Source organism: Halichoeres trimaculatus, unplaced genomic scaffold (assembly GCF_033239565.1).
Source record: "Halichoeres trimaculatus isolate MK-OKI-2021-1 unplaced genomic scaffold, fHalTri1.1 fHalTri1_scaffold_19, whole genome shotgun sequence".
NCBI lineage: Eukaryota > Metazoa > Chordata > Actinopteri > Labriformes > Labridae > Halichoeres > Halichoeres trimaculatus.
The window spans coordinates 1853187-1880778 of NW_027437197.1; the positions used below are offsets into that span (position 1 = coordinate 1853187).

Consider the following 27592-nt stretch of genomic DNA (forward strand, 5'->3'; position numbering starts at 1 on the left):
TTATTATTCAGGTCTTGTGTCATATCAGTGATTTAATTTAAAGCTTTGTGAGGCGCTGAAACCTGCCGAACAGATGAAATAAGAGGAAACTTTGGTTGAACTTCTTTTCAAACTTAAAAAGTTTAAATGGTGCTAAAGTTTAGTAGGAAATCCTCCTGATTCCTGATCGTTGTGTGAAAAGATAAAAACAGCGTCTGAAGGACGGAGGAGTACTTGAAATTTAAGGATGTTTGTTGAAATGTTACAGAGGTTTGCGTACCGTGTTGGTGAACTGAAAGTAGAGACATTAACGCTTCCTGCTACTTTTTATTTTTGTATTTTGTACAAACACACACACACACAAAGAGATGTTTTCATATTTTAATAAATGAGTTTGTTGCTTGTGTTTATGTGATGATGTTCTGCACTGGAGAGTCTCACTGCTTCTGTTCACACGTGTCCATTAAAACGAAGGATTTTCTATTTACACAGTTTGAAATGGTTTCTTTTTTCTCCACTGTTAGCTTATTAAACATTCAAACATAAAACTTTTGAAACACAAACACCAGACGAATAACGGTGAATACATTCAGCTAACTGGAAAGGAAAGTGTTGGACTCTTTTTGGGTTGGAAAATAAAAAAGTTGTCTGCTCTCTGCCACAGAAACAGTTCATGTTCATAAAAAATGACATAAAAAAATAGGAAAATCAAAAATGTAAACATTAATTTGATCATAAAATGTTCATCTTTTTCCTTTTCTTTCATAAAATCTTGAATTAAAGTGAAATAAATAAAAAGCACTGGCAGTTAAAGTTAGCTTATGTGTTAGTTTGTCTTATTGAAGCTGCAGATATTAATAAAAAATAATCTATACACAGAAAAATTGAACAAATACTGCAAAAAGCTCTGCTAAAGTGTTGCTACTGATCAACTCATTAACATTAGTGACCCATAGGGGGCAGTGCTGAGTGTTAGGCGATGGTGGGTCTTGATTCCTCGTCTGGTGTCAGATGCAGCTGCAGGACGCCGTGGACTCGGCCTCGTCCACTTCCTCCCCGTACAGCGTGATGAGCCGCGGGTGGACCCTGAACCAAACACACACACATTCATGTTTTCATCACTTCTGGGGACGTCACACTGACTGGATTAATTTCCAGGGACTTGCGTCAAACTAGCTCCCAAACTCCCAAATTTCCAACCTCTGAGCCAAAGGTGAGGCTAAAAGTTAGCAAACATACGAGCGTATTTTAATCAGCGCGCGTCAGACCTGATGAGCACTTCATTAGCGATCTCCTCCAGCTCGCCATCAATGTTCCAGGGGAAGGTGGCTCCCTCTGATTGGATGATGGGAGACGTCCTGGAGTCTCCTTCTTCCTCGCTGGCCTCCTCTGATGAGCCAATCGCAGATCGGGGGCGGATCCTGACTGCTGACACATCGTGCGTCTCCACGAAGGAGAAGCTGAACTGCAGACGGGAAATCAGAGGACATGAGAGAGGAAGAGGTGTGTGTGTGTGTGTGTGTGTGTGTGTGAGTGTGTGTGTGTGTGTGTGTCACGGGAGGTCAAAGATCAGCAGTTAATCTAAACACCCCTCTGTTCCTGATCTCTGTCCTCTGTTGTAGTACCCTGACACTCCAACAGGGGGCAGCAGAGCACAACAAACAGACACAAAACAACTGTTATGATTTTTTGTCTCTTATTTAAGATTTTCCAACATTTTTCAGCCAAATCTGTGAGTTTTTAAAAGACAGATTTTCAGTTTTTGTCTATTTTACAACAAAAATTCATAGATGGAAATATAAACAAGAACTTAAAATAATCTCTTTATATTTCAATCTAATGTTGCCAATTTATGACACTTCCAATCCTGAATATTTTTGGGGCTTAAGATACTTTTAAATTTCTAATTCTGACAAGAAACGAGTAAAAACAAGTTGTAATCTTCCAGGATTTCTTAGTTTGGGAGAAATATTTCCACTTATCTCTGAATGAGATCATGTTGAGTGATGAGGAGCAGAAAAGATGCTAAAAATTCTGATTTGCTTCATTTTCACGGCGCTCACCTGACGGCGCTGACTCAGGTGAGGGTTAACACCATCAGAGTCAGGGCGGAGGCTGACAGGATGTAGGACAGTGAGTAAACAGCCTGTTTCCTCTGCAGGACGGTGCCGACGGTATATTTAGTAAGTGGGTTAGTGTGTGCTCTCTGAGGCCGGGCTGAACCAGGTTAATCTCACTAACTAGTTTGTTTATTTTCTGATGGGTGAGAGGTGGAGCGTGAGGACGGCGAGGGCCGAGTGCGAAGTGTTCACCCAGCTGGCCTCACCTGTCCGCTGGAGCCGTTGTACCTCTTCAGGTGTTTGATGAACTCTGACCTGGAAGTGTTTCCCACAGCGATCAGCGAGGCGCTGCCGTTCGCCAGCCTGTGAGGAGGAAGAAGAGGAGGAAGAGGAGGAGAAACAAGTTGACCTGCGGCGCGGTGCATTCAGGGTCGCTTTCAGCCGACCTTTGACCTTCTCAGAGGGATGATGTGATGTGATCCACGCACGTACCTGCTGTTGGGAGCGAGGCCTTGAGGTATGTGAGGACTCAGACAGGGGATGGACATGACGCTGATGCTGAGGTACAGGCCCTGATTGGTCGTCCAGGACTCCTCCCCTTCTGCACCAACCAATTAGAAACAGTCAATAAACTGCGTCTGCAGAGCTTGAATCTGACCGGTCTGATTAGTGACGCTCTCACCTGAATCTGGGCTCCGGTCCTGGTCTCTGAGGGAGAGGAGAGAAACTTAGACCTGAACCATGTTTTTACATATTTCACTTTTCAAGCGTCTCTACATTTAAAATATCACGTATCACATTTTTATAGACATAAAGCTACGTTCACATACTACATACACACACTCACACACGTACACACACAGGCAAATTCCCTCCCCTGACTCTTACCTCCTTTAGTCATTACCCACCTGGATTTTTAAACATCTCTTCTATCATTTCTCTTCTTTCTTATCCAAGGATAAAGTGAAGTTATACTTGCCCTGCCGATTTTTTTTGTAATTTATATATTTTATTTTTTTATTTTCTGTTTTTTTCTTGTCTCTTTTTTTCTTGCTAGTTGTTTTTTCTAATTTAAATATTTAATAAATATTTATTTATTTTATTTAAATTAATTATTTTATTTTATTTAAATTATTTTATTTGGATTATTTTTTATTTTATTTCAATTATTTATTTATTTATCTTTTTTATTTTAATTAACTATTTTATTTTAATTTTTTATTTTATTTAGATTTTTTTTGTTTTACTTCAATTATATTTTTTGTTATTACATTTTTTTTTTCAAATTATATTTATTAGTTTTTATTTATTTAATCTATTTTTTCTGTGCTTCTAAAAATTGTAAACCTTGAGTTACAGCTGTAACTGAAAAAGAAAATTTGAAAAACTCTAAACATTGTGTTATTTGTTGAATTGTTATAAAGAATAACTTTTTAAAAAAGTTTATTTGCTTTTTTGTTTGTGTCTTACCGATGTTCAAACAAACTTTTGTTTGACGTCTTCACTGGAAGAAACGACAGCTGACAGTCCTCAGGTCTGCAGAAAAAGAAACACACAAAAAATCCCATCAAGTAAAAATCTGTGTGCTCACTTAAAATATTAAGTTCATTTAAATCTAGATTCAAAAGTGATCTTTAAATCCAATAAATAAATTATTTTATTTCCTCAACAGAAAAAGAAACACTATTGGCTGTAAATCCGTATTTGTGTGTTTGTGTTACCTGAGCCTAGCCAGCGTCTTTGCTAACGCGTACTCCCTCCGCCTCGCTGATGGCATCCACCTCTTCTTCTCCGCCCGTGCTAAGCTCCGCCCACCAAACCCAAACATGGCGGAAAACCCAAAACGCACCAGCTGACCCAGAGACCAGAAGCTGCACATGTCCACCTGCTGCGTGTGACCTGCAGACACACAGAGAGGAGGAAGAGGATGGTGTGAGGATGGTTTGGTTACTTCTGGGGGTGAAAAGTTAGGACGCCGGGCTCGTTAATATTCATGAGAAGCTGCACATTTCAAAACACGGAGACAGAATGAGGTCAGAGAGAAGCACCAGAGGAAATATCTCAAAGTTTCAGGGGAATCTCATTGCAGCAGTGACCGGTTTCTGGATGAAACTGCTCCAGTTTGACCAGTTGTAAAAGCAGCAGAGTTCAGGGAACTAATGTGATTTTAAGTTTCTCTTATTTTTATGGTTTTCAAAAGAGAAGATGATTTTTTTTTTGTGTGCAATTGTCCTTTAAATAACTGAAGCCTTTTTGACTGTCTCAAGTAGTTAAAGTTACAGCCTGAGATTTGGTGGAGGATGCTGATTGGCTGAATGACACGTACGGGTCAGTTTTTCAGAACAGCAGAAAAGTTAAAAAAAAATCAAAACTGAAAAAAACTTTAAGTTTTCAAGAGACACACTGTAAAAAAATGAAATCTAAGCAAATGTTTTTGTCTGATTTTGAGTTAAAATGTCTCATTAAACTTAATATAAGTCACATTTAATGAACAACTCCAGAAAAGTGTCTTATATCAAGATTTTAAAAGACAAAAATGAGGTCTGAATTTCTTTTAGCAAGTAAAAAAATCTGCTGATGGAGTCAAAAAATAAAAATGTGCTTGTCAAGTTTCTTAAATTGGAATAATGTTTAAATACAAGGAACTTTTCTCTTCTTCCATTGGTAGATTTTTTTAAAACTTATTCCAGGGAATTCAGACCTCATTCCTGTCTTTAAATGACTTGAAATAAAAAATAATTAAACAAACACTCGACAAAATTTCAGTTTTTTCAGTGCAAATTATTCACCTTGGAACTAAGTTTAGATATTTGCTCCTCCTGTGTAAAAGCACATAGTTCCTCCTAATTTCCTGGGGAGATTTCTTGCAGTTGAAAAGCCCCTTTTTGACCCGACTGGGCAACAAAAGAAAGAAAGAGATAGTAACACCAGAGAACATCTCAGTCATCAGTTTGGAGTTAATACAGAAAGTTTATCCTCTGAGGCTGAACATTTCTGTTTGAAAACTTTCCTGAGGCTTTTAACGAACTGAAATAAGACGTGTGAGCTGGAAACGATCAGCACAAGTGTCCCACACGAAGCTCCAACCCTGACCCAGAGAGGACCATCTGGACTCAGACCTGCTGTAACCCACTGAACTGCAGACTCAGTACCTGTCTCCCTCTCTGGACAGAATCTGATTTCCTCACCATATGGCGTGCTGTCAGAGTGTGTGTGTGAGTGTGTGTGAGTGTGTGAGCTCTAATCCTGAGACAGTCACCCTCACAGTCAGTGTGTCAGAGGGATCAGACCTGCAGCTCCTCTTAAAGGTGTATGAACGTTTTTTAAGGTGTGACACACAAACAGCTGACTGTGAGGTAAGAGTCTGACCTCTGACCTTCTGTCTGACATCACACTGTAGGGCGGGGCAAGGTGAAACTCCAGGGACTAACACAAGATCCTAAAAAGTTTACCTGGTCTGTGGGAACAGCATCTCACCTGAGAACAGCGTCTCACCTGGGAACTCTAACTGTTTTCCTTTGTCCAGGAATTAGTCTGACCCTGAATCCTCCATCTGTCACACACCCAGCTCCTTGTGTTAATTAATGTTAATGAACCGCTGTCCCACCACAGCCTGTCATTTACACACACAGGGCTCACCTGCTAACAGCTGATTGGCCGGCCCATTTACCTGAGAGCAGGCTGTGAGAGGTAAAAGTGGGCGGGGCCACGCCGGGCAGAGAAAACCAGTGATTTAGAGTGAAACTGATCCTGCTGTTAGACATCTGTCTGCTCCTCCCTCAGGACTCGGCTCACAGCGTCTGTTTTTACTCAAACAGTCTGAGCCAGGATCGACCAATCACAGCACAGCGTAACAAGAACACAGCTCCTGATTGGCTGTCTGTGAACTACAGCACAACAACATCTTTAACAGAAAGGAGCTGAACTTTGAGCTGTGTATTATTAAATTAGAGGCTCATTAGTGACAAAACAGCTGCAGTTCATCAAATGACCACTAGGAGATGGCTGCAAAACAAACATATCTCCATTAACTTTACAGCAGGAACATTTATTTTGATTTTTTCCTTTGGGGGGCGAGTGAAATAAGTCTAATCTGGATTTATTTGTTGAAACCTAATCTGAGGTCTGACACTAAATGAAGGTTTTTACTCCGACTGACCGAGGATGATGTGCAGGGCTGCGGTCACAGCGTCTCTGACTCCGTGAACAGAGCAGGAAACCACGTCTGTCGATCCTGAAGAGACACACAGACGGTAAAGTTATCATAACACACACACACTCAGCTCAGGTAAAAGTGTGTTTCCTCTCACCAGCAGGAATGATTCCTAGTGGCAGAACTTGTTTCACAGGTGTCTCAGGAGACCCGGCGTCCTGCTGAGCTCTGAGGACCATCGCGTGGCACATCTCAGCGACCGAACCGTCGCCGCCGACACACACCACTCTGAGGGACGGGAGGAGAGAGGAGAGGGTGTGTGACAGTGTGTGTGATTCATAAAAACATCAGAGTGTTAGTGTCTGATTTACAGAGGTGAAATAAAACCATCCTCTAAAATAAATCCAGATGTTTTGTGCAGAGTCGTCCAGCAGGGGGCGTGAATCCTCCACAGGATTAGACAGAGCACAGAGTGGAGCAAACTCTGGATTGTCTCATGTTGTCAGTAACCCTGCGCAGATACAGATCCTGATTTTAATCCTAATTTAGCAAAATTAAGAATATTTTTTAAATTGAATGTTTATCTATTTTACATTTGAAGATTTTTTTGTATCTGAGTGTAAAATATAAGTTTTCTTTTATAACTGAAATCATAAAGCAAGTCTAATCAAGTGTTTTTGTCTGATTAGACTTAATCTGAGCCACATTCACCTGATCAGTCCAGAAAAATGTCTGATTTCAAGTCATATAAAGATAAGGGCTGTGACTTTAACAGGTTAATTAGATTGATTAATTACACCGCACACTAACACGTTATAAAAATCAACGCAAGATTAACTCATTAGCTACTGGCCATTTTGAGAGCATCTTGAACGATCTTTTAAGACCCAAATAATAATGTTTTCTTTGACCATGTAAACACTTAAGTTATTTAAGAAGAGTAGACTCTCTTCTTTTATGTCTCTCTTCCTGTTTTTGGTCCAAAAAACAGACAAATCAAACTTTTTTGATCGCATTCATCTCGGGCGCTCCATCCTTTGATCCTCGCCATGATCTCGGTCGTCTTTTCTCACGATGGCGCCGCTCTTTCTCTCTGAGCTATGGCGACACATCCTCAGTTGGAGCGAGAGCTGCCTGAACTTTTCTGACTCACAGTGTCTCTCTGTGTCTCTGTCATCTCACATCTTCTCCTCATATCCATGCTGAGCTCTCATCCAAAGAGCACACCGCTCTCACCCACAGTAGTTTACGAGCAGGATTTTGATTGACAGGCTCCACCAGACCCCGCCTCCCTCCGCTGAAAAATATAATTTACTTCCTTAGACGCAGTAAACAGAAATCGAGTGTCAATGGCAGGGAACACGGACATTTTAATTAATATTGTCCAGTTAAAAAAAAAACAGGATTGACAAATCTTCTCTTTTTCGTGTATTCATTCGATTAGTCATGCACTATTATGTTGTAATGCCCTAAAATTCCAATTCTTTATGTAGGGACCTTAAGCAGATATAAGATTAAAATGTGATTAATTAGATCAATTAATTACAAATCATGTAATTAATTAGATTATTTTTTTAATCTCCTGACAGCACTATTTACCACATAACGGCTGATGAATGTACTTGAAAGTAGTCTCCACAAATAAAACATCTTCTGAACAAAATAAACAGGATTTGTTGTTTAGACTTGAGAATATTCAATGATTTAGTCTTTTACCAAAATCTGTTTGAATTGAAAAGTGTTGCTTCTGATGTTGAATATTGATGTAATTAAAATGCGATTAATTACAATTAATTAATTACAAACTGCATAATTAATTCGATTAATTTTTTTAATCAATTCCCACCACTAATAAAGATAAAAATGACGTCTTTAAATTTAAGATCAGTCCAGGTTCATTTGTTGATGCACTAACACAGTAAACTGACTGTTTGATATGTCTGTTTACATGATTTAAGTGACTTTTTAAAAAGCCAGGAGGTCTGTGGTCGGAGTTTTCTGGTTGCTGTAAATGTGATGTAAACAGGCTCCGCCCCCTTCCCCCCCTCGCTCTGCGTACAGGATTACCTGGAGCGCCCGTCTCCACAGTGACAGCCAGCCTAATTGGCAAATGTAGGTTTCAACCAAATCCACACCAGAATGGCCCCTCACACACTCACACACACGCACACACACACACACACACACACACACACACACACACACACACACACACACACACACACACACACACACACACATAGAGCAGCTAGCTTAGCAACGCTGGGCTAATCTTCTCTAAGCACATTAAGCTTTATGAGGGCTGAGCACAAAAGCAGCTTACACACACACACACACACACACACACACACACACACACACACACACACACACACACACACGCACAGGCAGGCAATCAGAATTATTGATGAGGCTTTGATCAGTGTTTTTCATGTCTGCTTTTAAAAAAAATCTTTCAGTGTGTGTTTACGTCTAAGGGGAAGGCGTGACATCACCTGTATGTGTGTGTTTTTCTATACGTGTGTGTGTGTGTGTGTGTGTGTGTAATCAGTCTGGGTCAGTGTGTTTTTGTGTCAGCCTCTGTGTAAACCGCTCTTTAATTATCTCGTTCAGGAAAGACGAGGTTCGTGTATGAGGAGAAATAACTGACCCGTCGTATTCGTCCAGTTTGCATTCCTTCATCACCGACAGAGAGTGACCCTTCCTCTCCGTCACTGCAGAGAGGAGGAGGAGAAAAGAGGGGGAGACACCAGGAGGAGGAGGAGGAGGAGAGGGAGACAGATGGAGAGACATGGAGACGGACAGAGATAGAGTGTTCATGTGTGTGTGGTCACATGTACACAAGTGTGTGTTCGATGGCTGCCAGAAAAAAAGTGGGACAACGGATATCACACCATCTGCTGAGAGGAGGAGGAGGAGGAAGAGGAGGAAAGGAGAAGGAGAGGAGGAGAGGAAATGTTAGGGAGGATGGAGGGAAAATATGAGAGGGAAGGGGATTAAAGAAGAGATGTGAGGGAAGGAAACAAGGAAAGGAAGAGATGTAAGAAGAAGGGGAATAGTTAAAGAGAAGAGAAAAAAGGTGATAAGGAGAGAAGAGACGCTGTGGACGGTGTGTGTTTCAGCTCAAATGGTCAAATTAAGATCAGCACCCATCAGAGTCAAAGTCTAATGTTTCCATTGATTTTCCTCCAGATTATATTAATATTGATACCGGACAAACTTTCACTGTGTCTAAGAAATTCTGCAGATACAGACTTAAAGAGGGGGTACTGTGCTTTTCTTGGTCCTTAATTTGTCCTTCTGGGGCCCCTGTACTGCAGAAATCTGAAATATTATCAAGTGTTTTTGTCTTATTTTAAGGAAAAATTGTCTTGTTACACTTAATATGAGCAACATTCACCTGACCAGTCCAGAAAAATGTCTTATTTCAAGTTATCTAAAGACAAAAATGAGGTCTTTGCTGTAACAAGTCTATAAAAATCTGCCAATGGCCTCATTTGGTCTTAAAATAACTTGAAACGAGACATTTTCCTGGACTAATCAGGTGAATGTGGCTTGTATGAAGTCTAAAAAGACATTTTCTACTCAAAACAAGACAAAAACACTTGATGAGATTTCAGTTTTTTCCAGTGTGTAGTATCTTGACATGGTTTACAGCTCATTAAAATCTCTATTTTTGTCTCCCTGCTGGTTTATAAACTCTTATTTCAGCCTCCTTCTGAAACAATTTGATTTAGCTGCTGTTGCTTTAAGGCTTCCTGTTCCATAAACCCCCTTCACTCTGATTGGTCAGCCCTCTAGAGGCAGACCTTGGTATTTGAGGCTTTGGTTTTGCCTCTTTATTAAAGTCTACAGTCTTTAAGGTGGACAGGGTTCAGTTCCTGTCTATAAATTTTCACATTTCTCTAAAAAAAGGAATAAAACCGTAAAATAAATTTTATTATTGGAAAAAAAAGAAATTTATAAAATTTAAAGACAACTTTGTTATATATTTACTCAATAAACACATTTATATTATGGGATGGATGCACAGCTGTGGGTGGACGCTAGGCTTAAAAAAAAAAAAGCTTTTTAACTTTTCTTGTAGCACTTTGAGTTTTAAAAAAAATGAAAGGTATGTTTTAAATAAAATTAATAATGATAACAATAATTATAATTATTATTTTATTTTTTGTTATTATTAATTTTATTATCATTACCATCATCATTACTTTTATTTTTATCATTATTATTATTAATTTTATTATCATTACTACTATTATTATCATTAATAATAATAGTAGTAATAATAATAATAATAATAATAATAATAATAATAATAATAATAATAATAATAATCTTATTATAATTATTATTATTATTACTATTATTATTATTTTCAATTGTATTATTATTATTACTTTTATTATTCTTATTATTTTTATTATTATTATTATTAAAATTAGACAAGAGGAGAAATGAGCAGACAGGATGAGCGGTTCAAATAATAAAAATAGGAAACAACAGAAGAGTGGAGAAAATGAAGAGTAAAAAAATTAAAAGTGATGATGAAAGGAAAGAAGTCAGAGGATGGGAAGAGGAGAGGAGCAGGTTGACTCCAAGTCACAGCAGATGGGCTAAGCTCCGCCCCCTGTATCAGGTTACTTAGCAACTATAGACTGCCATTAACACTGACCTTTGGACCCACACACACACACACACACACACACACACACACACACACTCTCAAACACACATATTCATCCCATCCTCTCTCACCCAGACAGATATCAGTCGTTAAATATGACATTATCTTAAATTTACTCTGAGTTATGTTAATGATCAATTTTTCATCACTTCATTCACAAACAAGCGGCTGAAGCGGCGGACTGACCGGTGATGTCAGTGCGGACGTCGGCCATCTTGAAAAGCGGGGCCACGTGCTCCCTGTAGATGTGAACGGACTCCTTCTTGTGGCTGCTCGGGTTGATGAACACCTTCACATGTCTGGGCCGACTGAAGCCTGCACGCAAAACACAAACAGAGAGTTTACACTCAACATGTGTCTGTGTGTGTGTGTGTGTGTGTGTGTGTGTGTGTGTGTGACCCTGTACTTTGACCTCCACATGGTCAAAATAAATCTGTTTCACTCTAAGATCTGGATCCTGAGTTTGGAGGAGGACCATGAAGTGTGGATATTATCCGACGTGAGCTCAGCTGAAGTGCATGGTATTGACTTCAAGCGACAAACACACACACACACACACACACTGACCCCCTGTACAGCCATCATTAGGCAGATTTAGAGACCGCATTATAAATCCCCATAGACCAGCACAGATCAATACACACACACACACACCAGCTCCATTATCCAGCTCATTACTATAATCTGCTCCCAAAAGGCCATGACCTCGCCCTGTTAATGACCCCACACACACACACACACTCACACACACGGGACACCACCTCCTGCCTTCACCCCACCCCGCAGCTCTGAACCGGTTCATGAAGAGATGCCCCAAAAACTGAGACCACCTTCTCTCTACAGGACCCCCGGTACCAGAAACCCAGAGAGTCCTGAGCAGGATAATTCTGGTTGGCTTAATTTCACACCTGACGACAGAGGAGGTCTCATAAATTTAACACACATGGAAAAAACAGGACAGAGTCATGTGTTTTTAATCTGCGCTGCTCTTTGTTGAGTTGATGCGATGAATAAATGTAAAGGAGAGATGAAGAGATGGAAGAGGAGAGCGCGGTGCACCTGTTCCTCCTGAAACTGTCCACACAGACCGTCAAACGTCACATTTTCTCACTCCCTCATCCTCTAAATATACCAATCTAAGATGTGAGATACCATCTATTTACTGATGCTAAAGAAAAGTAGCTTCTCTCTGTAGCGTTTCTATGATCAGTGACACTCGGCTGTTTTTGGGGATCACCTCGTTCAGTTTGTTTATCAGAGTCAGAGCAGACAGGTACAGGTTGACAGTACAGGTAAATGTAGAGCGATCAGGTGACCATCAGGTCATCTCCGAGCCGTCCAGCTGCAGGTTACCGTGGCGATGCCAAAACGTTGCCATGGTGAACAATCTCAGTGATGTGGAGAAGAAGTGTTGGGTTTCAGACGGAGAGCTGAGCTGCTGAATAATGTTGAGGAAAACAGAAAGTGTAATTTAATCCCAGCTCAATCTGAGGCTCGATCCATGGAAGAAAACAGTTAAAGGCGTTAGACTTCAACTTCTATCAGATTATGTGGGATTATTTAATCTACAGTTGTTTTATAGATATGAAATTTAAAGGAGGGCTCTTGTTTTGTAGATTATCAAAACACAAACAACAGTCAACAAGAATTCAAGAAATCCCTTTATTCTCTCTATTCTGTAAAGTTTCTTTTTTTATCAGTTATTTAAGGTTAAAAATGGGATTTACCTCACGTTTAACGGTTAACAGCTGACATTCTTGCATTTTTTGGGGGGAGAAAAGTAAAAAACATTAAGAGTGCCATGAAGAGATGAGACTTTAAACAAAAAAAAAAAAAAGTCACCCGGCTCTACTTAGATTCTCTCAGAGTCCCATAGTCACAGGGGGCTGGGGATGGGTTTCTTCACATTTATACGATGCCCTGTGCCTGGAAATTGGTATCAGTACTCAATGGTACCAATTTTTGGTACTTTTGGGTGTTTTTGTGATATTAAATATGAATTTGTTTAATAAAAAAATCTTTAAGTTTTTCAGTTTTACGTTTTTGTTTGTCAGTATAAATTTGTAATGCTGTGTTCATGTCCGGCATGGAAAAACGCCTACTCTTCCACTCTCTCACAGTCGGAAGAATGTTAATTTGTTAATACCTAAACATGATACAGTTTGATTTTACGCTAATCAGTACTCAGTACTACAGACAGAATTGGTTGGTACCTGTAATAATATCTAACGTGATACCCGTCCCTATAGGGGGTAAAAACGGTATAAAGGTAAAAGGCGGAGCAACACGGTTCATTCATTACGCAGTGTATGGTAAGGGTCGGCAACCTGCGGCTCTTTCTCCCCTTTGCAGAGGTTCCTTGTAGATTTAAAAAAAGGATTATTGAAATAATAAATTTCATTTTTGGGCATTAGCAATCAACAAAAAATAAAGACAAGAGCAATTTAAGAAATATATGTCATCAAATTCAAGAAGTCTTTAAAAAAAATTGAATTATTTGCTAATTATTGGAATTTAAAAAAAAAATGCAAATTTTTTAAAATTATTTTTCTTTAAATGTCAAATTTTTTAAATTTATTTTTTTTAAATGGCAAATTTTTTAAATTTCTTTTTTTAATGGCAAATTTTTTAAATTTCTTTTTTTTTTAAATGGCAAATTTTTAAAATTTCTTTTTTTTTTTAAATGGCAAATTTTTTAAACTTCTTTTTATTAAATGGCAATTTTTTGAAATTTCTTTTTTTAAATGGCATTTTTTTTTAATTTCCTTTTTTTAAATGGCAATTTTTTGAAACTTGAAAATTATTTAAAGTTTAGGCAAATTTCGAAACTATTGCAAATCTATTTTAAAAAAAAAAACCCCTAAGAAATCACATGTACAATTTCATAAAATTTAAAAAACAAACAAAAAACTTAATGTTTAGATCATTTTTTATCACTTTATAGTCTTTACTAGTAGACTATACTGTGAAGATAAAGTAGATATTATGGCCCTGGGATGACTTCAATCCAGGTGAGCTGAGGACAAATGGCTCCTGTGAAAGTAAAGGTTGCAGACCCCTGGTCTATGGGCATAACATGATGTGGCGTAACATAACACAAGAGTCAGGTTGTAATTTAGTTAAATGCCACTTTAAGTTACGTAATGTAGTTTTATGTCATGTAACATGACATAAAAATTGATATTTTGTGTTGTACTATTATATGTGTTGTTTGGTTAGTAGGGTCCCGTATGAAACCATATTTAAATCATACATTACTATGATTGTCTGGACTGTAGTCTATTGTATGGCATCATAATGTTTGATGTCATCATGTTTCACCCTGTATGTTTTCATACAGTAAAGTGGAATTTATACATTAATTTTCCCATAGTAAAAGTAAACTGCCCCCAACAGAGACGCCTTGAAAGTTACATGAAAGCACATAGTGTGTGACCTTCCTGTATGCAAACCGAGCAGGTGGTGGTGAAGGTGGTGCTGTTGGTGGAGTATGAATGTACAATAAAATCTGCCTCCTGACAAACTAATAAAGCCTCAGCTTAAATAAGAAAGATGGAGAGAGGTTTTCTGTCGTCTCGTTTCTATGGATACCGCGGCTGTCTGCTCGGACTCACAGGTTAATGTGTAACCTGTGCATAAAGTGCAGACCAACTCAGAGAGGTCTATAAAGACGTATAAATAGCTGCTCACAGATCTGTGTCTTTCATGATGCCTGTTAAAAAAAAAAACAAACCAAAACATGTCAAACAGTTTGCTCAGTAAATACAGCCTGTACTCAAACTCTGATCTTTTATTACCCCTCTTTGTTCTTTGTCCTGGTTAGCATTGAGTAATTGATAAATCTTGTTTGGTATCTAAATATAATTAATTAATGAGTAACCTCTAAATTACATCCATCATATGTATTATTATGAAAGTGACAAAGCATTTCATCTTTGTTGAATGAAGTTGCTTTCCCAAAGGTTTGTCTTCTATGAGCTCTCCTACCGACAACGCCAAAATTTAAGACTTTTAATATACTTTCATATAGCTGCACAGTGGCGTAGTGGTAGCAACAAGGTTCCTGGTTTGAATGTGTTCGATGCTCTGGCTTCCTCCCACGGTCCAAAGACATGCTTGTCAGGTTGATTGGTCACTCTAAATTGTCTTTTAGGATTGGCTCCACCACCCAGTGACCCTGGATTTGAAAAGTGGTGTAGACGGAGGATGGATGGATGGATGGACCTTTTTTCAACATAAGGAAAAACTGAAATCTCTAGCAAATGTTGGACAATGTTTCTTGAAAATAGTGGAAAAATGGGTGTATCCAACTATTAATACGGTTAGTGATGTAGTTTTTTATCGAGCCATGAATTAAATATCTAATCCGTGGAGATTTTATGCGACCGGCCGACTGATTGCTGTCACCTGCCCCTGGTTCCTCTTTGTAAAACTAACAGTGCTGACGGGACAAATGATCTGGGAGGAGTCTTGACGGTGGACCCAGAGAGTTTGGTTAGGCCGTCATGAGCTGCACGCCGTTGGCCATCAGTCTGTTGTGCTGTTAAACAACTGCGCTCCATCCACGGCGGCGCCTCATGTATGGACGCAGACTCTATACACCGTCACTGCTGGCCTTTTGTCACCGAGCACCATTCACTCACTGCGCGGCGTCCTGCAGCTGCCTCGCACACAGCAAACAGCGCCAAATAATGCTCTAAAAACATAAAGTGTCTCCATTGTGGTGCCGAGTGCTCAGACCTGCAGGTTAAGAAGCGGCGCTGGTGTCTGCAGACACCGGCCGCTCCGCAACACCGCGATTCACACAACAATACGCTTTTCACGCTGACCCCTGGCTGGAAAATAGGCTTAATGTCCACAAGGCAGCAGAGCCACTGACTGTGTTTACCTTTACACACACACACACACACACTGGGGCACACACACACACTCCTCCATTGCAGTGTCTAAAGTCACAAAAGCCGTCACAGCTTGATGTGCAGTGTGACCACGCGAGCTGACACACGACTTGTGAGCCATTCATAAGTGTGTGTGTGTGTGTGTGTGTGTGTGTGTGTGTGTGTGTGTGTGTGTGTGTGACGCCAGAAGCAAAAACTTAAAGAAGTTGTGACTTTGCTGCAGGGCCTGGAGGGTAATCTGGTTTGACGGACAGACAGACGGAGAGACAGACAGGTGACCAGCGGTAATGTGTCACACCAATGCCATGGTGACAGGACAACGCCGGCGTATGTGTGTGACCTCTGACCTCCCCATTGATGAGCGGCTTGTTACACCTCGGTGTGAGCGGACATCGTCGTGTGAGTTTGAGGGAGTAAATCCATACACCGAGCGCTCAAACATTTCTATTGTGTGTTAAGTGTCAGCTAAGCCCCGCCCACCACTGTGCACCTGGAAACACAGCGTCTGGGAACTTCAGTCTGCAGCGACGTCCAGGTCTTTATTTAACAATCCTGTCAGGAGGAGGAGGAGGAGGAGGAGGAGGAGGCGCTGCCTGAACTCAGAGTTTTATGAAACATGATGAAATTCATTCAGCGCAGCTCTGCTCTGAGTCTAATCCTAATTTTAATCTGAAATTCTTCCAGCTCTGTCGCGTTGTTAGCCAAAGCTCTGAGCCTCCTCAGAGTGGATTGAACTAAAGTGACCGGGCAGACGTGAATGTGTAGACAGTATTTCAGCTAATCTCTCTCGCAGACATGATTCCTCTGCTGACAGGATGTTACTGAGGACTGACCGATGAGTGTGTGTGTGTGTGTGTGTAATCTGTATCACTTTGTTCCGGTGGATAAACAGATTATCCCCGTTTGTCTGATGTAACTGTGACTCACACGACTGAACAGATTGACAAACAAACTGATAGAAAATAGAGAAATTACATCAAGCTACACATCGTTATAACAGATGGAAAACCTGTGAGGGAAAAACAAAGCTGCTGTTTTCCAATGACACTTCTCCTACCGACAACGCCAAGATAAAAGACTTTTCATATTCACTGACTGGCCACTTTATTAGGCACACCTGTCCAACTGCTCATTAACGCAAATTTCTAATCAGCTGGTCTGAATATTTCAGAAACTGCTGATCTACTGGGATTTTAACCCACAACCATCTCTAGGGTTTACAGAGAATGGTCCCAAAAAGAGAAAATATCCAGTGAGCAGCAGTTCTGTGGGACAAAATGCCTTGTTGATGCCAGAGGTCAGAGGAGAATGGACAGACTGGTTGGAGCTGATACAAAGGCAACAGTAACTCAAATAACCACTGGTTACAACCGAGGTCTGCAGAAGAGCATCTCTGAACACACAACACGTCCAACCTTGAGGCAGATGGGCTACAGCAGCAGAAGACCACACCGGGTGACCCTCCTGTCAGCTAAGAACAGGAAACTGAGGCTACAATTCACACAGCAACACCAAAACTGGACAATAGAAGATTGGAGAAACGTTGCCTGGTCTGATGAGTCTGGATTTCTGCTCCACATTCAGATGGTAGGGTCAGAATTTGGCCTCAACAACATGAAAGCATGGATCCATCCTGCCTTGTACCAACGGTTCAGGCTGCTGCTGCTGGTGTAATGGTGTGGGGGATATTTTCTTGGCTCACTTTGGGCCCCTTAGTACCAACTGAGCATGGTTTAAAGTCCACAGAAAAAAAAGAAAAACAGAAAAAGAAAAAGAGAAAAAAAGAAAAAAAAAGGAAAAAAGAAAAAGAAAAAAAAAGAAAAAGGGAAAAAAAGAAGAAAAACGAAAAAAAGAGAAAAGAGAAAGAAAGAAAAAAGAAAAGAAAAAAGAAAAAAAAGGAAAAAAAGAAAAAAGAATAAAAAAGAGAAAAAAGAATAGAGAAAAAAAAGAAAAAAAAGAGAAAAAAGAGAAAAAGAAAAACAAGGGGAAACAAAAGACAAAAAAGGAAAGAAAAAAGAAAGAAAAGGGAAAAAAGAAGAAAAACTAAAAAAAGAGAAAAGAGAAAGAAAGAAAAAAGAAAAAGAAAAAAGAAAAAAAAGGAAAAAAAGAAAAAAGAAGAAAAAAGAGAAAAAAGAAAAAAGAGAAAAAAAGAAAAAAAAGAGAAAAAAGAGAAAAAAGAAAAACAAGGGGAAACAAAAGACAAAAAAGGAAAGAAAAAAGAAACAAAAGGGAAAAAAGAAGAAAAACTAAAAAAGAGAAAAGAAAAAGGAAAAAAGAAAAAAAGAGAAAAAAGGGAAAAAAGGGAAAAAAGAAAAAAGAAAGAAAAAAAGAGAAAAAATGAAAAAAAAGGAAAAAAAGACAAAAAAAAGAAAAAAAAAGTCCACAGCCTACCTGAGTATTGTTGCTGACCATGTCCATCCCTTTATGAGCACAGTGTACCCATCTTCTGATGGCTACTTCCAGCAGGACAACGCTCCATGTCATAAAGCTGGAATCATCTCAGACTGCTTTCTTCAACATGACAATGAGTTCCCTGTACTCAAATGTCCTCCACAGTCCCCAGATCTCAATCCAATAGAGCACCTTTGGGATGTGGTGGAACGGGAGATTCTCATCATGGATGTTCAGACCACAAATCTGCAGCAACTGTGTGATGCTATCATGTCAATATGGACCAAACTCTCTGAGGAATGTTTCCAGGACCTTGTTAAATCTATGCCACCAAGGATTAAGGCCGTTTTTCACTGGACTTAGGCCTCTTATGAAATCTAAAAAGACATCCTTACTAAAAACATAAACACTTGCTTGGATTTCAGTATTTGCAGTGTATAAGTGGTGTGTCTCTTCAATCCATCCATTTTTCTTTGTATCTGATGGATGTGGGATCATTCTTTACAGGTGATGCAGGTGATGCTATTAATACCAGTATTACTCAGCAGTGTGTGTGTGTGTGTGTGTAATCATCTTACAGTATGATGCTGGTTTAAGCATGACTCATCTTTTCACTCGTCGTTATGTAACAGAGAAATCCCCGTTAGATGCTGACAGAGCTCTCTGAGAGCTCCTAAACCAGAGCGTGTGTCTTTGTGCACGTGTTACCTGTGAGCAGCTCCTTCAGCTTGTTGTACCAGGTGTGTGTGTGCTCTGACGACGCGTTGTGAAGGTGCAGCGTCTCCTCCTCCAGCCTCTTCCCTTTCCTCTTGGAGCAGAAGAGCGCCACGCCGAGCACCGGGCCCCCCGACTGCTTCCCTGCTGCTCGCCGCCTCTTCACCTTCACCGCGAATACGTCCTGAAGTAGCACCACACCTGGCTGCTGCACACAAGGCTCACCTGAGGGCAGAGAAGTAACACGTGAAACTTTTAGGATCCCCCAGCTGTCAGTCTTTGAAGTACAATGTTACATCATCACTAAATGTATTTATCACTAATCCATCGATCAGCATGCAGCGCCTGTCAATCAAACAACATAATCACAGCTCTGGGATCTGATTGGTCGGTTTGAGATTAATCATCCAATCCTCTGAGAATAATGTCAGCAGAGCTCAGACTCAGGGTTACATAACACACACACACACACACACACACACACAGATTATACCAATGAAATATGTTATTCAGTGAGCTAATATAGCAGCAGGACCAGTCTTTGGACACTTTACCCTGGTGGCCTGAAGTGGTACTGCAACTTAAAAAATATACAGACCAACTGATTTTTTTCCCTTTTTTTTTGTATACCGACTTTTCTGACAAACCGGGAAACATTTTACTTATTTTTCTTCAATAACAACTACTTAAAAACAAAAAAAAATCCACATAAAATGGTTTCAGAGGCTTTCTTTTTATTTTTCATGGCGTAACCTCCTCTATATTTAGTGTCCGACATGAAAACATTTAGTCAGTTTAATATGAATCCAGCTTTAGATGAGACAGACGTGTCACAGCAGGAGGTGAAACATCTGTGCATGAAAATACCATCCTGTTTTACGTTAATTAATCCACTTTAATCATCTGAATAATTTCAATCCAAACAGAATTTATTTTTCCTTCATATCAAACCTTCTAATGCTGGAATACGACCCTCTGTTTTCATGTGTTTTCATGGAGTTTGCTTTATGTATTTCTAGGGATGGGTACCAAATAATGTACTTTTATAGGTAATGACCAAATTCTGCCAAAAGTACCAGGTACCAATTCCCCAGAAATCAAAAGGTGCCATGTTTAGGTACCTAAATGCACCCTTGTGACTGTGAGGGAGTGGAGGAGCAGGAGATTTTCCATGCTGGACATGAACACAACATTTTCAGATTAAACACTAAATAAATAAATATGTTAAATTGTAAAAAATTACATTTTTTTATGAAGCAATGTTTTGTTTTTTACCACATTAACACAAAAAAGTACCTAAATTATGTACCGTTGAGTACATATATATACCGATCGCCAGGTACCGGGAATCAGTATTGTATCATTTCAAATGTGATAGGGAAAAAATCCTTTGTTTCTTTTACAAAAGTATTTCAGCTTTTTATGAACTTGCCAACAAATGTATCACTAAATGTTCCCACACTCCTGATGTTTTTTAATCTTAACCAGAGAGAGCACAGATGATTAAACTATGAAAATAGACACTTAAGTAGGGATGGGTACCTTTCACACTTGAAACGATACGGTACCGATGCCTGGTACCTGGCAATCGGTACTCAATGGCACCAATTTTCGGTACTTTTTTGTGATTATGTGATAAAAAAATATCAATTTGTTTAATAATAATATTAACATTTTTTTTAATTAACATATTTATTCTTTAGTATATAACCTTGCAATGCTGTGTTCATGTCCAGCATGGAAAATCTCCTATTCTTCCACTTCCTTACAGTCACAAGGATTGATTCAGGTACCTAAACATGGTACCTTTTGGTTTTACATGAATTTGTACCTGGTACTTTTGGCAGAATTTGGTCGGTACCAATACAAGAACCTAATTTGGTACCCATACACTTAAGTGTTAAAACGTTAATGTAAAAAGGTTGCCTCCTGTATCTGGAAATCTCCCGTTCACTATCTCAGTAAATTAAATTGAAAAGAGGGAGAGGGACAGATTTATCATCCAACGCAATAAAGATGACTCTGATACGAGCTGACAGAGCCTGCAGAGAATACACACACACACACACACACACACACACACACACACACACACACACACACACACACTGAGCTGACCGTCACAGGTAGCATGATGGTTGGTTCCAGATGGAGATGAGTTTCCCATCATGCCCTCAGCAATGCACTGCTGTGACAACACACACGCACGCACACACACACACCAACACTGTTTTGTTAGTGCACTTAAATTCAGATACTGTCTCAACTGAGGGTTAATTCTAATTTCATTAACATAAAACTAAAAACACACAATCCAACAAATACATGGTTAAATATATAGGAAAAAGTCCCACAACACACACACACACACACCAACGTGCACACACACTTAGACACACACAGTGGCAGTCCAGTCTCATGGTGACCAGGCCATGTGGCTCACCGTGGGGAGTTATGGATCATAGTTTGTACACACACACACACACACACACACACACACACACACACACACACACACACACACACACACACACACACACACACACACACACACACACACACGGCTACATCACTCTCTTCACATCCTCTGGTTTCGCAGATTGACTGTAAATTGATTTAACTGCCGTCTTTTTTTTTTACATTTACACCTTCAGAGATACTTCACTGTCTGTAGGAATTCCCAGTTTTCCCCTTCCTCTTTAAATAACCGTTAAATGTTGATGTTTATCACCCAGGAGAAGACTTTGTTTATAATTTTACCTTAATTGGTGTAAATCTGATTAATTTACACAGTCTCGCACAGACCTACACCCTGATAAGCTTTTATTTCCTCTCTGACTGAAAACCTGGCGACGAACACGCCTGATGTCTCGTTTTATGACGGTAAAGCAGACTGATTCGGATGTTTTCAAACATCGACAGGAACAAAACAACAACACGAGTGTTTCTGTATCATCGCTGAAGCCCAGGTGTCACCTCACCGATGATACACAACACACTCATGTGTAGAAATAAACAATAACAGCTGATCCATTTATATTGAACTATCTCATCAACACACACACACACACACACAGCATGCAGACAGGCTGACTGTGTGTATGTGTGTGAGTGTGTGTGTTAATCTTCTCACACTGAGAGACTCTAATAACCCCCCACGGGCCGAACCAACTGCTCTATACTACTGCCAACACACACACACACACACACACACACACACACACACACACACTCATACACACACACACATATACAGTGCTGGCTTAATGACATTAGCTTGGATGAAATTCAGCAAAACAGATTGGCTTCAACCACACACACTCTTACACACACACACACACACACACACACACACACACACACACACACACACACACACACACACACACACACACACACACACACACACACACAGCGTGTTTACACCTTCCTCCTGCTTCACTAAACAGTTCTGCTTGAATAGATTTCAACCAAAGACGAACACACAGCGCACGATACGGCAAATAATTAAACTAAGTGATACCAAAATATTTCCACAACATCTCCACATGAAGAAACCTCAGAGTGTTTTCAAGAAGCAACATAAAAACCAAAGTCACACGTTGGGTTCAGTGAATCCTTTCACATCTCTTCTCCATTTATCACTTGAACTCTCAGAGGTTTGTAGTCGTAGTCTATGTGCAGCGCTGCCGAACTGAGTTTTAATGAAATCAGTGAAGCTCTGAAACCCATTAGCAGACATCTAACATCAACTTAGCTTTAACTAATGTCTTTAAACTGATATCTGTACAGGAAAACTCTCAGCTCCAACTTCATTTTCACTTCTCATGTTGCAGTTTGAACTGTAAATTAAGGCATTAAACTGACAACCCTTGTTAGAAATCCTTCAAATCAGACCCAGAAGTCTTCTGTTTTTGTCAGATACAGCAGCAAAGATGCATCAGGTTTTACAGAGCAGATCAAGCAGGGCAGGATATCTTACTCTTATTAATATTTTTCCATTTAAAGGCTTTGTGTTCAAGACAAACTGACGAATCAAAGTTCATACTTCTTCTTTTTAAACATGTCCAACAGCCTTTGACTTTATTTTATTTAATTCTGACAAAAAATAAAACCTAAAAAAATAAATATGAAACAAAGTTCATGTTTTTTTTTGCCCCTCTCCTCACAAAATATTACTTACAAATCACCTAATGCAAAAATTAAAAAGAGCTGCAGGCCAACATACCATAGAGGGATGGGTACCTTTCACATTTTAAATGATACGGTACCAATGCCAGGTACCTGGCAATCGGTACTGGTACTCAACAGTACCAATTTTTGGTACATTTTTATGTTTATGTGGTAAAAAATATCAATTGTTTTAATAATAAAATATATATATTTTTAAATTTAACATTTTTATTCTTCAATATATAACCTTGTAATGCTGTGTTCATGTCCAGCATGGAAAATCGCCTGCTCTTTCACTCCCTCACTGTCACAAGGATGCATTCAGGTACCTAAACATGGTACCTTTTGACTTTACATGATTTAGTACCCGGTACTTTTGACAGAATTCCATCAAAAGTACCTAGAATATAAAAGTACCTAACTCTGTACCCATCCCCAATGCCATATTGCACTTCTTTTGTGCTTTCCCCTCCAAAAAAGTAAAAAACAGAGAGCAACCCAAAAAAAACAAGAATCCATAAAAGCTCTCTATTTAGACTTCTCTAATGTTCACAAAACAAAAAGTGATTTTTGTTTCAACTCTAATCCCCATATTTACTTAACATATTAGAATTGATAATATTTTTAAAGATATACTTTGATTTTGCCTGTTTGGTGTCCCTTTCCCAGATTATTCCATAAGTTTATCCCTCTTACTCAGCTTTTATTATGTACTTTTTATACTCAGTTAGTACTGTTTACACCATAGCCAAGCTGAGTTTGAGTTGTATCTGAGTAGAGCACCAAACTCCAGCATTAGTCCCGCACTACCTCCGGCCAACTCTGATCTGGCAATAAAAGGTTCCCCTGGTGATACAGAGGAGCTATTCTTAGGAGCGTCATGTTAGCAACAGCACAGAGAGTACAGTTTGTTCACTGCAGGACAAATATCCCAACTTCAGCTTCCTGTGAAGACTCTAACTCTGTGTTCACGGACAGCAGCTCAGCACGGACTGAACAGAAGACTGTAAACTTCAGGGTTCAGTCATCAGGCTGCACCAAGATGCTGGCTCACAACATCCAGAGCCAAAAACACCAGCACTGATAAACAGCCTCATTACTCGGATGATACTGTGTGTGTCTGTGTGTTTCTGTGTGTGTGTGGACCAGATGTCATATTTCAGGTGGTCTCGACATGACAAAACTTCTCCATTACAGCACCAGCTGCCCACACAGTCTGCTGGTCTGTTTCACTGTGAGCAGGAAGACAGGGTGTCACCATGAGAGCCCATCATCCTGGTAACTGACCTGTGGGGGTCTCTGGGGTGATGGGGGTCCAGGTCAGCCTGGTTTTGGTGAGCAGGACATCGTGACTCTTCTTCCCGAGTTTGAAGATCCCACGGAGCATGACGCACTCGCTGAAAAACACAGAGACACGGTTTGTTTCAACCAATCAGAGGTCTGATACAGACGATACATTGACTTTAGAGTTTTATCCTCACTGAAAAAAGACAGAAAAGCCAAAATATAAACTTCAAGAAGAAGGAAAAATGAATTATTTACAGCAGTTAAAAATTATTACAGAAGCTGAAGCAGGGAACAGATTCAATTTTTATATTTTATTTTATATTATATTTTCTTCCTAGTTTTAGATGATGTAAACGCTCTGTAAAATGATGCATCCATCCAATGTTAACTCACAGTATTTACAAAGAGGTTAGAAAAATGGCTTTCTGCATAATTGTTAGTTAATTAACGGGGATAATTTGCAAGAAATGTTGACGTAAAGAGAGTAAAGTATGAGTTCACTGGCCATGGACAGCATGTGGTTTTCTAATATTTAACACCAAAAGTCTCTATAATTTAACTTTTAGTCAGATTAAGTTTGGATAAATGTTTTTGTTTGCTCTGAAGAGATTTGTTTATCAAACTTTCACTGAGTTAATTGACTTAATTATCCTATTTTCAAAGTTAAAGCTCAGTGTTTACGTGCAATAAAAAGATATCAACCTGTCAGATCTCTGTCTCTCTTAAAATCTGTTGTAACCCGAGTAAAACTACTCACCTGTGCCCCTCTTCATCCTCCACCTGCTGCTCTTCTTCTTCACCCTTTTCCTTCTTCTTCTTCCTCACGCTCCGTTTCTCCTTCTTCTTCTTCGTGCTTTCTTCCTGCAGTTCCGTCTCGAGCTCCGACATGTTTTCCCGCGCTTGACCAACAGTCGAACAAATAGATGAAAAAACAAACAAACAGACGAATAAATGAATAAAATGGTCGGCTATAAGTTTCTTCGACAGATAAACATTGTGAGAGCTAATCACCACCCGCAGGTTGAAGTGTATTTCCGGGGTAGCGTCGCTATGGAGACAAGAAGCAGCTTTACAGCGCGGCTCCGTGCACGCTCCTGTGATCACCGGCCATCCAAGCGGGAGCGCGCACTCTGTGAGTAAAGTTGTAGCATCTTATTGAAGCTTTAAACGACTAAAATGTGACGTTAAAGGCAAATTAAAGCAATAATAAGTCGGTGTGTGTAGTTTTACAGCTTCCAAATGATTTTTTTGTTTCCTAGTCACAGTTTTATGCTCTGTAATTAAACAATTCAGGGGTCCTTAAATGTTAGCTTCTTTAACACACGAGCCTACTGTTTATCAAATGGAAATAAGTTGATTTTACACCAAAACGTTCATAATATATCTTAGTAGCCTAACTGAAAAATATAACAGAGGCATTGTGATGTCCTTATGGTTAAAGGTGAAATAAGACTGCACTGAACCAGAGTTAAATTCACACAATATCCATACATAGCTAGCTTAACTGGGCTAACACAGGTGTAAATAAGCTAATAGCTGATGCAGCTAAGTGACTGGACATTATCCTTGTCAAAATAAACAAATAAATAAAATAAACTTTCATCAAAATATAACCCCCCTGAATGGAATATTGAGCTAAACGAGATGTCAAGCTATCAGTCTTCAGAAACTGACATCATATTTAGGGATGTAGGTACTTTTATAGGTACCAACCGAAATCTGTCAAAATACCGGGTACCAATTCACAAAAAATCAAAAGGTACCATGTTTAGGTACCCAAACGCACCCTTGTGACTATGAAGGAGTGGAAGAGTAGGTGATTTTCCATGCTGGACATGAACACAGCATTACAAGGTTATATATTAAAGAAGAAATATTGCAAATAGAAAAAAAATATATATATATATAATTAAACAAATGTATATTTCTTACAAAATAAGCACAAAAAAGTACCGAAAACTGGTATCGATTGCCAGGTACCTGGCATCTGTACCGTATCGTTTCACATGTGAAAGGTACCCATCCCTAATCATATTACTTATACACTGGTAAAATATCACAACAGAGATATTACCAAAACAAGGTTTTTCTACTTTTCTAGCCAAGCTACCAACAGCTAAAAATGCTGAGGTCCTCTGCTTTGTTGTGCAAAATTCACATATTATCTGTACCTAGCCAGCATTAGTGGGTTAATTGATTTCCTAAATGGTATATTTGTCTATATTTGATCTTTGAAACCTGAAACTGTTAGATCCATAGAGTTTTTCAGCAGAGCATTTACTAAAACATAGTGTTTATGCTTTTTGGTCAGGCTGTCATTGCTACTGGCTAAAAAAGTCGGCCCCCTGCTTTTTTGTCACCCATTTCTGCAAAATATTGCTGTGATTGTCCCTGTACTTTTATGTGTAGTCTGGTTATTTAATTGCATGTGGAGAAGTTCAAAACTTTAACAGCCTTTCTTTGTGTCAGTGTAGCTCCTCGAGTGATGCGGACTTTTTGGAGCTCCAGTGAAACAACCCCTTGGCTCCAAATGAGAGGTTAGACTTCATCAACGCAGACTCTCAACCCTCACCTCAGGGACTGGCTTATGGTACTGGATTTGTCAGACTGCAAGTGCTGAATACTCTCCCTCTCTTAAAACCATACTCACACATTCCTTGTAATAACATCAGGATCATTTTTGCTAACTTTGGTTTTCAGGACAACCCATAAGTCGGCTACACTGCCAATGTTTGATACGATATAAATTATACAGACACCATGTGAAGTTTTGTTGTGACAGCCAGCACCAGTTCATCCTAGAACATGTCCTCATGTTAAGACCAGATCCACCTGCCACACACACACACACACACACACACACACACACACACACACACACACACACACACACACACACACACACACACACACTACTACCTGCAGCTTAATGTACTTGGAGCGCTGATTGTTAAAGGTATCCTCCTGTATCACTCAAAAGAACATCCAATAACCAATCAGAGAGCAGGATGTTCCCTTAGCGAAGTCAAAACACGGCAGAGCTACAACTGAAGCACACATAAACTGTGTGTGTGTGTGTGTGTCCGCGTGTGTGTGTGTAGATGACAGATGGCTGTCTTTAAGCTGCATTAATCAACGCTGTGATCAGCCAAGAGACAGAAAACAAAACCTCTATTACTAAGACACTTCTAATACTACTAATAATGCTGATAATACTTCAGCTGCTTATTCAAGAGTGCAAAGACAGGTG

General features: G+C 39.5%; 1 protein-coding gene across 1 annotated transcript; it reads right to left on the minus strand.

Moving 5' to 3' along the window:
- Positions 1–317: 317 nt before the first annotated feature.
- Positions 318–25429, minus strand: cerkl (CERK like autophagy regulator). The gene is made up of 14 exons (XM_074694124.1): positions 25100–25429; positions 24343–24452; positions 18877–19107; positions 11066–11194; positions 8843–8906; positions 6350–6480; positions 6199–6273; positions 3761–3938; positions 3510–3575; positions 2722–2747; positions 2532–2640; positions 2306–2402; positions 1248–1444; positions 318–1065 (listed from the first exon to the last, which is right to left on the minus strand). The coding sequence occupies exons 1-14, from the start codon at positions 25228–25230 to the stop codon at positions 987–989; spliced, it is 1623 nt and encodes a 540-aa protein (XP_074550225.1). The 5' UTR covers positions 25231–25429; the 3' UTR covers positions 318–986.
- Between the last annotated feature and the right edge of the window lie 2163 nt (positions 25430–27592).

What these genes read in the sequence shown, in the direction of transcription:
- cerkl (XM_074694124.1), bottom strand. Translation starts at nt 25,230, where the DNA reads ATGTCGGAGCTCGAGACGGAACTGCAGGAAGAAAGCACGAAGAAGAAG. An exon ending in CGTCCGCACTGACATCACCG is followed by an intron (nt 8,907 to 11,065) that starts GTCAGTCCGCCG and finishes TCCTCTCTGCAG; the next exon opens with TGACGGAGAGGAAGGGTCAC. An exon ending in GCTAATGAAGTGCTCATCAG is followed by an intron (nt 1,066 to 1,247) that starts GTCTGACGCGCG and finishes TGTTTGGTTCAG; the next exon opens with GGTCCACCCGCGGCTCATCA.